Source organism: Athene cunicularia (assembly GCF_003259725.1).
Source record: "Athene cunicularia isolate RWA chromosome 3 unlocalized genomic scaffold, athCun1 chr3_part1, whole genome shotgun sequence".
Taxonomy (NCBI): domain Eukaryota; kingdom Metazoa; phylum Chordata; class Aves; order Strigiformes; family Strigidae; genus Athene; species Athene cunicularia.
The window spans coordinates 64,426,716-64,440,746 of record NW_020799097.1 but is presented as its reverse complement, the minus strand read 5'-3'; the positions used below and the strand labels follow the sequence as shown (position 1 = coordinate 64,440,746).

The 14,031-nt window shown below is 42.5% G+C and overlaps 1 protein-coding gene across 1 annotated transcript in view; it reads left to right on the top strand.

The window, feature by feature from the left end:
- TXLNB (taxilin beta) overlaps positions 1 to 14,031 on the top strand; it is a 28,926-nt gene that overhangs the window by 13,858 nt on the left and 1,037 nt on the right. Inside the window, exons 5-8 of the mRNA XM_026844746.1 lie at positions 968 to 1,087; positions 6,365 to 6,439; positions 11,768 to 11,860; positions 12,980 to 13,075. Coding sequence (XP_026700547.1) covers positions 968 to 1,087; positions 6,365 to 6,439; positions 11,768 to 11,860; positions 12,980 to 13,075 — 384 coding nt within the window. The remainder of the gene's footprint in view (positions 1 to 967; positions 1,088 to 6,364; positions 6,440 to 11,767; positions 11,861 to 12,979; positions 13,076 to 14,031) is intronic.

Sequence of the window (14,031 nt, the reverse complement as noted above, 5' to 3'; positions counted from 1 at the left end):
ATCAGTAACAAATATCATAGTGGGTCTTTTTATTGTTTCTAAATACATTTACTGTCAGCCTCAGTGCAACCAGACATTATCATGCTGAATAAAACATCAGTAATCTGCCCTTACAATCTGGAATGCCCAATACAATACATAAATTTCCAGATCTGTTGCATCATGTATGAAGTCTTATGATGAACAAAGGCAATGTATATTCCTTGTCTTGTGGTTTCTATGCAAAGAAATTGTAAAGCAGAGGGATGCACTCAGAATATTTGCTCCTGCAAGTTTTACTTATATGAAGCAAGAGTAAAGAGGGCTATCAGCAACAGTCACAACCTGAAGGTCACCATGGAGCCAGACATTTTTGCAGGCTGGGGGAGGCCTCTGATTCATCTGGTCTGACCTCCTCCACATCCCCACTCATGTACCGTCACCCAGGCCCTCCAAGCCCACGTTGCACACGTGTGGCCAGAGAAAAGGGGATGTACAGGGCTTGTGTCACAGAAAGGATGGCATGAGCTGTGCACATGCTCCCAAGCACTGCAGGTGAAATGTGTCTTCACACATTTATCCACACAGTGGCTTAGATCTGCTGGCCACTTAACAGCTCAAAAGAAGTGCTTCCCCTGCATATTTAGTTAATGATGAGCAGTTACTTGATCTTCGCTTATGTTGGATTATACTGTTGACTTCATATGTAGACCATAGAACTTGCAAAGACACTAAGGCTTTTTCTTTTTTTTTCCTACAATAAATCAAAATAGATAATGTAAACAGGTTTCCCTTCCCATGCAAATTATGGCACAGTTTCTTCTTATTAGTGCTGTAGGTTTTCAGTAATTGCAATAGATGGGGAGTCTTCCTATTTTGCAATATTTTTGTCTGATGAATGTTCCAGTAGATAGCTGTACATGCATGAGCATGAAGATCTGTGTACATAATTAAACTTGCACATTCAGCGGAATTTATTTTCTTGCAGCACCTTGATAAAATATTTAAGCACAGAGAACTTCAACAGAAACTGGTGGATGCCAAGTTGGAGCAGTCTCAGGAAATGATGAAGGAAGCCGAGGAGCGACATCAGAAAGAAAAGGAATACGTACCTATCCTTCTAATCTGCCTGCCTTTTATCTGACTTTCGGCCAAAATGAGCCTTGCGTGCTATTTCACTAATATATTGGTTCTTCAGGTCCGAGCTGTGATATATTAGCAGAGAGGTTTTTATTGCTACTGTCAATGCTCAATGTAAAGAAACAGCCCCTGAAAGGCTGCTTTCATTGGCATTTACAGGTTTTGAAGCAAACTGCAGAGCAGTAGGTTAGAGCAAGACTGCTCTAGCTAACTCACCGTTACTACACAGTTGATTCATAGTGACGCTGAGTCAGGTGATGCCATTAGTTTTCAAACAGCTCTGATATTTGATATCCCATCTCCCCACATGATAAATGAGCACATTTAAACAATCAGAGAGGAGAACAAAAACATGAGATTAAAGTGAGTTGGCTGAAGGCTGGTATCCTCCCAGGCTCTGAGCCTCCCCAGATGTCCTCCCGTGGGTCCCGTTTTGCCAGCAGAGGCGGCCACAGGAGCTGCTTGCTGTGACAGAGCTTCCCCTTCTCTTTTGCAGAGGTTCCCCTTCCCCACATTGGTCTGTCAGTGACTCTGTTGGGCAGGAAGGGTCTGGATTCATTTAGCAGCCCTGTCTGCCATTCCTCTCTACCTGGCAGAGGGGACACCTCTAGGAAAGGGACAGGAAGGAGCAGCTCCAGGTAGGATATTCCCTGCAGGCACAGCTGGGACAGGAGGAGAGCACTCCTCTCTGGTCTCACACATCTTGAGACTCAATCAGACCAAAATTAATTTTTTCAGGCTGCCTGGTATTTTCACAGCAATCCTCACACCTGCAAAGGATCAGAGTTCAACACTGACACCTAGTCCCTCTCCTGGGTGGTGGCAGCAGCTGAAACTCCTCAGGGGGAGCAATGAGCTCTCATCGGCTGGAAGAAAGCTTTAGCTTTCACCAGTCCAGCTAACTCAGGAGCAGCATGAGAGAGCTCTAAAGAGAGGATATTTATCCCCTCCCCATATCTGGAAACAGATTAATTAGCACAAGCGTGGACAAGGTATTATAAAATATGGATGAAAATGTGGGGGTCTAAGCCTTGTAGCTAGAGCACAGCAAACACTTCTTACCAAAAATTGCCCATAAGAGCACTTATCCTCTGTCTCTGCACTGATCTTGCAGCTGGGAGACCCACTCCTGCTCAGCTTTACTCCTAATTAAAGACTGAGGAGGAAGACTGGAAGCTTCTCCATGTGCACATCTGCATGTCACTGCATGACAATCTGTGTCCCAGCTGAGTTATTCCCTGTCACTGTGAGGCCTATGTAAAGCCAAATCCCAAAATTTAATTCATGACCATTGATTCTTGTCAGATTCAAACCCAAGGAAACATTTCTAAGAAATCCCTTACAATGATAAACAAATTTGGGCTTACTTTACTGCTGTCACTGGGAGTTTTGGTACTGAGCACCAGACTTCAGATACGGGGACAGAAACAGAAGATGTGAAAGACAGACATTATCTCTGTGGAAAACTGACACATACAGCCTTCTATCAGTGACCTTTCTTGCTGTGCGTCACACAATGTGAGTTTTGGGGCTACCTGTAGCCTATAACCAGCCCTGTTTCTAGCCAAACCCTCTTTGTGTATTTTGTCCAGAACTGATATACACAGTTTTGATACTTTCATGTCTTTTAAAGCAGTGAAAGTCATCACTATCTACATTTGGGAGTGGGAGATTTTCTTTGTGTCTTTGCTGTGTGTATGACTAGTACCTATGAAATAACAGGTTCGGAAAAAAGCTACAAAGCCTTTAAGCAGTGGGTGTATAATGATATGCACCATGTACAAAGAATATTTTTTTCACACTGTCCAAACTCATGCTTAAAAACCCTGCGTTTGAGGTAGGTTGGCAGTGTATGGCTGTATCACCTCAGAGCAAGGTAGATTTAGCTGAGGAACTGAAGTGCCTGGCCAAAAGCCATGCAATGAGTCAAGGCACAATTAGCGTGTCATGATTCATCACAGGTAGCCCAGGACCCAGAGAGCTAGCCTACACTTGTCTCCCACCTCGATCCTATTGCTGAGCTCTTAGTCCCACCCACCCAGCTATTGTGCTAGCGTCTGTGGGAGTAATGTATATATGTATGAAATCAAGGTGGTTTTGATGGAGTCTTCTAATTTAGTTGTATCTCTCTCCAGCTCAGCAATGTGCAAAGTCAGAGCCTTACTGCATTTCAACATCCTGTCATTTGAGGGAACAGCTTTCAGAACCTTTCCGTACCATTTATTACATCCCTGTGCCTGACTTTTTCTTCAGGTTTTTGCAAATGTCTTTAAATGAAAATTCTTGTATTCTTTTATCTGTTTGATTACTCCTTAAAGGCTCACTTTGATGTCTTCCTAGGCAGTTCTTCCATGTAGAAATCTTTGCCCCTATATAAAACTTCCTTTACCTCAGACAAGGAGAGATGTCCCATTCTGCAGCCTCTGTACGTCACTTCTCAATAGTCAGGTTATCTCTTTGCTCACACAATTCACCTACACATGCAACTAAGAATGTGATTCCCTGTATAAGGAGCAAGGTTTTATACTGTGTGGCCTTCCTGAAGGGTCAACTTTACCTAAGGATGCAATTTTGCTATCATCCATAACTGGTCAATATTACGTGGACTTCCTCACTATATCATACATTTTTAGCATTTGTAATACAAACTCTGATGTGCAATTAATTGCAGTTTAAAGCTTCTGTGGCTTTCAAGTATATGACTGGAAGGTATTGATTAGATTTCTACACAATTGGAATTTGCAGAGTCTGGCAGCAAAAAGGGAATCTTAATTTTCATTAAGCTAGTCCCTAGATCCATGTCATTAAATTGGAATGTATGTTCTTGGGGACTGGCTTTTTTTAGTCCTGAGAATGATGTGACTGTCTGGGCCTCCAGCACTATCACAGCTCTAATAATATAGTATAACATCACCGCATTTCACTGAAGTGCTGCTTTGTAAACACCACATGCAATATTTATTCATTTCTTTATACTTCAGCTTCCTTGTTACCACTTCATAGCCTATTAATAAGTACATCAATTCTCTTGATTCATTTTCTCCCAGCTTGGTGTTTGCAGGTGACCTCAGGCTGCATAAGAGTGCGTGCTAATTTGAGCAAACCTCTGTGTGGCTTGCTTCCATTACAAAAGAGTTTATTAACTCTTGGATTTTTACTGGCTGCAAAGGCTATGTGGGTCAATAGGAGAGAAGAAGGATTTCATTAACAAGCAAAAGAAACAACTTTTCTTTGCCTTCTCTGTCCATCTCTTGCGTTGTGGCAGAAGACATGGTATGGAAGGTGGGACCTTTTCATTATCCCAGGCACACTGGGTATGAAGGTAACCCTAGCTGAGATTGAAGAAATGCAGATAAAAACCCAGTTCTTGGAAATAATGACTGGCCTAGAGACTGGGTAGCTCTGAAAGTTTTCAAAGCACTTTTCATTAAATCATTCAAACCAGATACCCTATAATTCCTAAAAAAAAACCAAACCCAAACCTCAAACAAGTATATATCAAAGAAACATGAAACTTAGAAATCCAGATTTCATCCAAACTTTAAAAAAATTTAATTATTTTCATGTGTGTAAAACATACCCTCTTCCAAATGCATGAACTGAGGCTCATTTAACCTAGGCTTACTCTTACCATCTCTTTTTACTTGCTATGACACAACCTATTTGAAATTTTAGTCAACAAGATCTAAACTCAAGAAGTTGACTTATGTCCATTGAACAAATCATCAAATTAAATTCTCAAAATAAATATTAAGAGGCAGGTATAAAACAAATAGAATGTGGTATTTCCTCATAGAATGCATACTTGAGCTGTGAAACATTCTTGTCTAGGAAACTGTAGATGGCAAAAATTCAGTGGATCCATATAAAAAGGCCAAATTGATGGAGGAAAGATTTTTCTAGAGCTTATATATATCTAGAGCTTTTATATATATATATATATATATATAAGCTACAAGTTTAATTCATATAGACTTTGTGCCACAAATAGCTAGACAGGGAGACAATTCATCATGTTGTTCAGTCAGCCTTTGTAGAGCACATCCTCAGCTTTTTTGCCAGGTGGTATTCAAATAGTTTACATGTGTTATTCCCAACAAAATGGTTAGGATAAAAATTTTTATTAGGGGTCAGATACGTTTTCTGCATGTGGTTCTACTCACCTTTCCCTTCCAATATGAGATCTGTTAACTTACATAGCACTTTTATTTTAAATATATTTTCAGACCCCAACTGTGCTATTTTAAACAGTACAGTTTAATCCAACAGAAGAAAGTCCTGCGGCAAACTAACTTGTTTATATCTCATTTCTCAAGCTATCATTAGCATTCTTTTTTCTAAAATATATTTAGCCTAACCAATAAAACGCTTTATAAATGTTTGGTAGGCAATAAGCACATTTCTTTAACACTTCAGTAAATGTTTCCTGCTTTCAGATTAAACCAATTGCTAGAATATTACTGCACACTTTGGAAGTGCTGACTCAGAACTGCAGCCTGAAAAAGTCTTGTACACCTCATTCCTACGATTCATTCAGCCTCGACCAACCCTCCCATCTGCAGCCTGCGCATCAGAATGTCATTTTGCCAAATACCTTGTAGCAGGGAATCACACCTTCCCAGGAGCAGCCAGGGATGAAACTGCAGTCAAGCTCTTCCTGGGCTGCCTCCTTGATTTAAGTGAGACATTTATCACCCTGAGCTGGGACTCTCTGCTGATAGCATGTCAATGCAAATGGAGCCCAAAGATAACAGACACCAGTAAATGTATGACATTTAGTATGCATTCCCTTTCTGAAATCTCAAAGATTTTTTGAGGCACATCTGACTGTGACGGTACATGTATGCTAAGTTCTGATCATTAATGCAAAAGGGAGTTTGCCATTCACTGGAGAGCAGGAATGCAGCCAGAACTGTGCTGAAATGAATGTGCCAGAAAGTATCATATTCACTTTGTAGAAGTCTGGTGAAGATATGGTTAAATACACACTTTTTAGAGTCCACTGTACTACACACTTCATGCCAAGTAGTTTTGAAATCCTATTCAAATATGCCTTTGTAAACCAAATGCCTTGTCCCATGTCTCAGGATAGCACTACTCTGTCTTGCCTAACTCCTCTAACTACATTCCTCTGAAAGTTAGATCACTCCTTATCAGTGGCAGAAGCATAGGTAGCTGGAGGATGAGGATTTCCAACTGATAAACTAGAGACCTAACAATTTTCTCTCTGTTGCCCAAAACACAGCTCCTGAACCAAGCTGCAGAATGGAAGCTCCAGGCCAAAATGTTAAAAGAGCAAGAGACAGTCCTGCAGGCACAGGTGACGTAGGAGAGGTGATTGCATGGTGTGCCTTTGTTTCCCAGTTTTTAACCTGTGAGGCATGTTCCAGGTAAAGTATCCAAACTACTTCCTATGTATTCCTCCTAGCCTCATTCTACATCTCATAGACTATTGCAAAGGAAACAAGTTATTTTCAAGCCAACTGTAAGGTAATGCCCATACTGCAAATCATAGTGTGGCATGTGGGTTGTTTAGTCTGGAGAAGAGAAGGCTCTGGGGAGACCTTATTGCAGCCTTTCAGTATTTAAAGGGTGCTTATAATAAAGATGGAGAAAGATTTTTTTACTAGGGCTTGTAGTGATAGAACAAGGGGTAATGGTTTTAAATTGGAAGAGAGTAGATTTAGATTAGATATAAGGAAGTTCTTCACTGTGAGGGTGGTGAGGCACTGGAACAGGTTGCCCAGAGAAGCTGTGGTTGCCCCTTCCCTGGCAGTGTTCCAGGCCAGGTTGTTCGGGGCTTTGAGCAGCCTGGGCTAGTGGGAGGTGTCCCTGCTCATGGCAGGGGGGGTGGTCTAAATGATCTTTAAAGGTCCTTTCTGACCCAAACCATTCTACAGTGCTGTGATTTATGAGTGTTCACAGTACTCAACCACACAACAATGTGTGTGCTTTGGCTTGATTATTCACTATAACTACCCTTCAGGCAGGTTTCTAATACAGTAAAGCACTGGAGTACATACATATCATGAAACATGTTTACCAAACTGGAGCTGATGTGCTCATGTGCTTTTCTGGAGTGGGGTGTGAAGGCAGTGTTTTCATTAACTTTAGCAGGAATTCTGCCTACTAAGAGATTATACAAAGGGGCCTCTAGGATTTCAGTGTTTAGATGGAATTTGAAACATTCAATAAAATAAAATTACCTGCCAAAATTACACTAAGAGTCGGGCTGGAGTGAAAGGCAGTAAAAACAAGAAACAGGCAGTATATACTACACTTAGAGAGCAATGTAATAATTGCCCTTGAATATCAGTGAGAACACAAGATGACATGCTGGACTTCCACAACAAAAAGAGACAGCATTGGTAGATTTTCCTAGACTTACAGAAACAGTATGTAGATTTATCTTCTTTGACCTGCCTGTGAGAAAGGTCCCCACAAGCAGAGTTTATCAGGGATTGTGGTGGGGGATTTGGTATCAGTCCTTCAGCCCCTCTTGCAGCTGCCCTCACCCATCAGGAAGCCACTTCTTAGCCCTTGATCACAGTTAATTGTACTGGTAAGTTGTTCCAGCTCTACTCTTGTAGATGGTCTAATTCCTACCTGTTGAGCACTCAAGAAAGGATAGCATTAAACTGATAACCTGGAAACTTGCTAAGAGGGGTTTGGTCCTTTATGTGCTTTTTCAAAGGCTAAAATAAGGGCACCAAGGAATATCACATAAACTGCTGCTGACACCAGTTTGACAGGTTCTGCAACCAAACCTCAAAGGCCTCCAGCTGAGCCTGTCCCGACTGCAAACCTGCTCCCAATTTTCTCAGAGTGGTTTTAATTAAACTTTTATGTTCAGCCAGAATGAGCTTTGTACGCAGTCAGACCTCTGTAGCCCGTTTAATGAAACTGAAGGTATTGATAAAAGCTAGAATATATTAAGCATACATCTGAAACAGTAAAATTGTTCTTAGAAAAATCCAGTCAAACAAGCCTGCAAAGGCACTGATAATACATGTGCCCCTTTCAGACTTGTGTAGACAAAAATTAAGTGATTCACTTGCTGAAATGAAACAAAGTTAGGTGTTCTACTCAAGTGTGAGAGCTCTGTCACTTACACAGCAGCCTCCATTTGGAATTACTGGGAATAATAACATTATTATTATTATTATTATTTCCACTATGGTAGCACCAAAGGGCCTCCCTCATGGACCAGGTGCTGTCATGCTAGGCTGTGCTTAGCGCAGAACAGAAAGAGCATAAAGAGCTCCCTGATGCAAACAGCACAAACCAACATATAGATATTGGCGGAGGAACAACTGCATGGAAATTATGAGAAGACATTGGTAAGAGATAATTGGAGATAAGGAGAAGCCATAGTATAGCCCTCACTGCCTGCTATAGTGAGTGAGATACCACTCCATTTTAGAGGTGATGAACACTCACTGCTTCCTTGAGCTGTAAGGAGTCAGGGGACATCAGCTTCATGCCAGCCTGTCTCTGGGCAGCACAATGTGCCTGAGATGGCCAAATCTCACCCTCCAGATGGTGACAGGGATCTGACACCAGCTGAGAGAATACACCCAAACCGTGGTGCTGCTTCCCAGGATGCTGCAGGCCTCCCCAGGCATGGTGCTTAGGCAGGCTTTTTTAGCTTCATGCTTTGAAACAAAGTGAGAAGATAAAAGTCAGCTGAGGCCTTTAATTTTTCTTACGTGGTGTAGTGCAGCCACTGGGCTATGGCAGCTGAGAAGAATGTGACAGGTACTAAGGGGCATCCTCACTGTAGCACCCTCACTCACAGTATGGCGATGCTGAGATCCCCCTTCTTCCCAAAGCCTTGGTCTTTCAGGTTTTCATTTGGCAGCGCCACTGTCTCCACTCTCTCTGCCCTCGCTGTCAGAGGGGCTGTATGGGCAGTGGGCAGCAGTGAGGGGCTCCTCATCTCCCTAACGGAGGAGCATGTGGAAATGCTCCTAGTGAGAGACAGCTCTCACAGCCTGTTCCCAGCCACTATGACAACATTAATTGATTATTCAGATTTAAATCGCAGAAGCTATTCTTGGTGCTATGGTACTGCCTAGGGCCCCATCAGAGATCTGAGCTTGCCCTGTTAAAACCTGAAAGGTTTTTAATCTAATAATCAATAGGCAAAAATTGGAAGGGAAAAGCAGAGACAGAGAATTGAGGTGAGGTTTTTTTCAGACAACAGCTCTGAGTTAGGAGCCCTGGTTTGCTGGCTCCCACCCCCACTCCCTCACTTGCTTTGGGATGCTCAGGCGTTTCTCCTTAGAGCCATGACGTCTATTCCAAATGTTCTCACTTGGTATCAGTGTCCCACTTACGCTGTAGCACTCAGACTGCTAAAACAAATCCCTCTGACTTTCTGCATAGGTCACAGTTCTGGCTACAGCCTAGTATAAATACAGACACGCAAGCTTCACAACAGCTAGCTCTGATATTGGCACCACAGAGCTCTGTGTGGATTAAACTCCCATGCCCTCACGCAGCTTGGCAGGGAAGGGCTGTGGCCAGTGCCATATTCACAGCCACTACCTAGTTTAAACTTAGTTCGGGCATATCCACAGTACACTGCAGTTACGGCCATGACAAGGAGCATCGTAACAACTAGTCAGAATGAACATGAAACATGATATAACCATATCTGATTTCAAAATCAGAATTCAACCCACCTCACTATTAGCAACATTTTCTAAATCTTCTGTTCCTTGGTAACTGAAGAGTAGTATCGGGGGAGGGTGTGTGTTGACTGGCACCATACAATAAAAGCTCCTAACTAAACATTTAGTCAGCTCTGTGTGGGTGCAGAGAGGGCAGCTACCCTCCAGCCAGATGCCTGGATACTGAAGGCTGCTCTTGAACCTCCCACTGCTCTGCACCCACCCAGCCTCGGCCACTGCCCGTTACATCAATCACTCTTTTTCTAATGAGAGCTGTCAGGCTAGACAGATGAAATGTCCGATCACCTAAACACTGCTGGGGGTGCTCTGGCACCAGAACGAAGGGGATGAGTTGGAGCTGGTCTTCTTTTCCAAAGAGCGGATAACTGTGCTTTATCTCTCTAGCATCCTGCATGATTTTGGAGCTTTGAAAGTGTTTTTCCCACCCAGAAAACAAAACAAAACAAAACAAAACAAACCCAGAAAAAATCAGATAACAAGAAAATCTTACAGAAAAACTAACCTCAAATCTTTAGAACACTTTTTTTTCCCCAAAACATCCACAGATTTAGATATAAAAATATGGATTACTGACAAAATACATCCACAGATGAATTTTCAAGTGGCTACTAGGTATAAACTGATAGCAAAATATGGAACCCTAACAGTCTTAAACACTGGCACATTGCAACAGATCTTTCTTCTACTCTGTTTCATGAAGCAATGTGAAACTGGCAAAAGAGGCTGGCAGGAGATTGTTTTCTCTGCCTTTGCTGGCCTTGCCCACAGCTGCAGTTCACAGGCAGGCTACGAAACAGAGCTGACAAGGTGCCCTCTCAGCTTGCTCAAGCCACACTGCAGGGACACAGCTTGAAGGAATCCAGTGCAGGATCATGGCAGTGTGAAGCAAAGGGTGGGCTTTGCTCAGTAGTGGGGCTACTCTGCATGCCAGATCACATAGGAAGAGAGCAGTGACACTCTTCTTCAACGGCAGAGTCCAGTGAAGCACAAGTGCTGCCTGGTGCAGCTCCTGGCCACAGCCCAAGCCATCACATGGGGATTGGAAAGACGGAAGACGAGAAACTGTGGCTGCACATGATGTGGGGATGCTCTCACCCAGCTTGCTCAGATGTCAGAAGCAGCATAGCCAGGGAAGCACCCAGCTCCAAGTCTGGCTTGTTGGGTAATCAGGAAGGCAGGTAAAACGTGGGCAGCCAGGCTGTACTGAGCTCCTCCGCTAAAGCCTGCCAGAGCTGATGCCCTCAGGTTAAAGTTGGAGTTTGGTGAGGTCTGCATGGTGAAGCAAGGTTTAGAGCTCAGGCACAGCTCTGACCACGCTGGCTCTCACCTTGAGTTAATCCCTCTGCCTGGTCCTGCACAGCATCAGTGGTCAGACCAGCTCAGGTTAGTCCCTGCCCATGGGAGTGGCCCAGGGATCACATTATCATTTTCCATTCTGTAGGTCATCCTAGGAGTCCTTTCCTGTAGATGTGAGCCACAGCTGTACACAGAAAAGAAATATACAGGTCTTATGAGGAAAGGCAGGGACTGGAAAACGTTGTAGACTTCAATGCTGTCCTCCTGAAGTCTCCAAAATGTTATCAAGGGAAATGTTTTCAGAAGTCTCCACTTCTAGGGAATTCTTTTGCTTCTGGACACCCTATGTAGAGACACCATAGCTGCAACGTTCAGGAATATAGGGCACCCATAATTCCCAGGTCTTTTTAAAATCACTGGCCTGGGTATTTTTATTCTTCCTCAGTTTACTTTCTGCAACAGAGGAATCATTAATAGTTTTCTACCTTAAAAAGATGCAGAGACTTTCAGTTCCCTAATATCTGTGCTTCATGGTCTCCAAACAGAAGCTAATTTCCATGTCCAAACACGATACTTATTTTCTTCTACCAAAGTAGAAGTTCACCATCCTGGAGACTCTGAAATTACTGTAGTTTTTTTTTTCTCTGTTAATGCAGATCACTCTCTACTCTGAAAGGTTTGAAGAATTTCAGAAAACATTGACCAAAAGCAATGAAGTGTTTGCCACATTCAAACAGGAGATGGAGAAAGTGAGTAGCAACTCATACCTGAACTCTGTGCTTGAGACTTTCCTTTTAAATTTTGCTATTTCTCACCGCAATAATTTTATCTGGTATGGAACCGTTTCTGCACATTTTGGAGAACAATCTCATCAACATCCAAATAAGATCTGGGGCACACTCAGACATGACTGACAGCAGCTTAGACTTCAGCACTGCAAGCTGAATATTTCACTTTCCATTTCAGCTAAAACCGAAATTGCCTGGAAGAATAAACATTTTACCTAAAACCTAATGTGGTGGTTGGGTATAGACCCTCCAGAGATACCAAAGGGGGAGTCTGGAGCTGCACTGGTCAGCCCATGTCTCCAGGAGTGTCCAGAGCCTCCTGAGTGACTGACACTGGTGCAGAGAGGTTGACACAGTCTACACATCTTCCCACCGGAGCGTGTAAGCAGAGCTGAAGGCCACCAACACCTTCCCACTATTAAGCCCAAGTGACTGTTTCCTTGCAGCTTGTATACTTATTTCCTGTAATGAACGGGAGTCAAAAAAAACAAACACACCCACGTGTCGTACCCACTTTCATAATAAACAATATTCTGCTGTGCCACCAGGGTCCAAAATCCTGATGCCCTAATCCAGACAACCTCTAATGATCTTCACAGATAGTTCAGTCTGCAGAAAACCAAAGGGAAAGATGGTGCTATTTAGATAGTGCTGTGTTTGGTGGTAGTATAGAGGTGACTAATCCAGGGGGAACTTCCTTGGTAGTGCTGGCTCAGAAGATACAACCCCTTCTTTAACTTCTCAGGAATCTAACTGGTCTGGTAAAGAGACAAACAGAATAATTCCATCTTTTCTTCACCTTTTGTTTTTGTGATAGCTTGTACTCTGGGAGTTGGCTATGCTTTTAACCACATAATCAGCCAGTCCTACTTGAGAACTACAGACTGGACGATGAAAGTTATATGGCAGCTACTTAAAACTAAATCCATTCCTTAACATAAATTATTACTTAGTGCAGCCACTACAGCTGCTGGTAGCAGAGTTATGAGTACAGCCAAGACCTGAATAAAAAGGCTGTGCTAATTTCATCGGCAGCATGGAATTTCTGTTGTGATTCAGCTTTTCCTCCTGCTTCTATAGATGACAAAGAAAATGAAGAAGTTGGAAAAGGATACTGCTACATGGAAATCCAGGTTTGAGAACTGTAACAGAGCGTTACTGGACATGATTGAAGAGGTGAGCAGTCTTTTTCTTCTCAGGATGCACCTCTTTCCCCACATAAAGCTTTAGCTAGGAGATGAGATGACCTAAAATCACCAGAAGTCAATGAAAATTTTGTTCTTGAATGTAAGGGTCCTTTTTTCAAGCTACTTTGCTAATTAGCTGTCTTTAAAGAAAAAAGACAGTCTCAACTTGCTGGAGCTCTTAAATTGTGCAGAGACATTCATGACGTCCACAAGAAACTGAATTATGTAACTGTGAATTTGAAGTGCTCTAAAAATGTATGATTGTTAATGCTCTCACATAGAAGCAAATTGGCATTAGTTCACTTCACGCTACTTTCTTTCTGCATAAGAGCATCCACCCAGGGAATTAATGTGCTCTAGCTAATGAACTTTAAATTCATGCCTTTTGTTAACTTCCTGTGTAGGCAAACTCTAAGAGCCAAAACCAAGTACTGTAGCTCACCATAGGTGTAAACATACCATCACAGGGGCATTGCAAAGGAAATTCATAAGCACGTGGGAACTTGTTCAAATAAGATAAGAGGCTGCCTGAAGTTTCACTCCAAGCTTACAATGAACCAGGTCTTTCTGGTTAGCTTTGTAGCTCTGTGCTATTGCTCTTTCTACGGGTTTCTGTATCTCGTGTTTCCTCACTGGGTGTAGAAGCAAAAAAAATGTTCCAGTTAAGGCTGCTCTCACAGAACCTAGAAGCAAAATAAACAAAAAATATAATACAGCTTGTTTTCCCACAAATTCACACCCATGCCCGCCAGAAATCCATGTAGGCTTCTGGATGCTCATCTATATGGATATCCACTATGTTTTTCCATCTCTACAGACCATCAACAGGTATTCCTGCAAATACTTTTGAGTGAAATTGATCTGAATCTGTATGAAGAATGCTAATACACTGCAGTAACAGGGGTGAATTACCTCTTGAAGCTTCAGTACAAAAGACCATAGTTA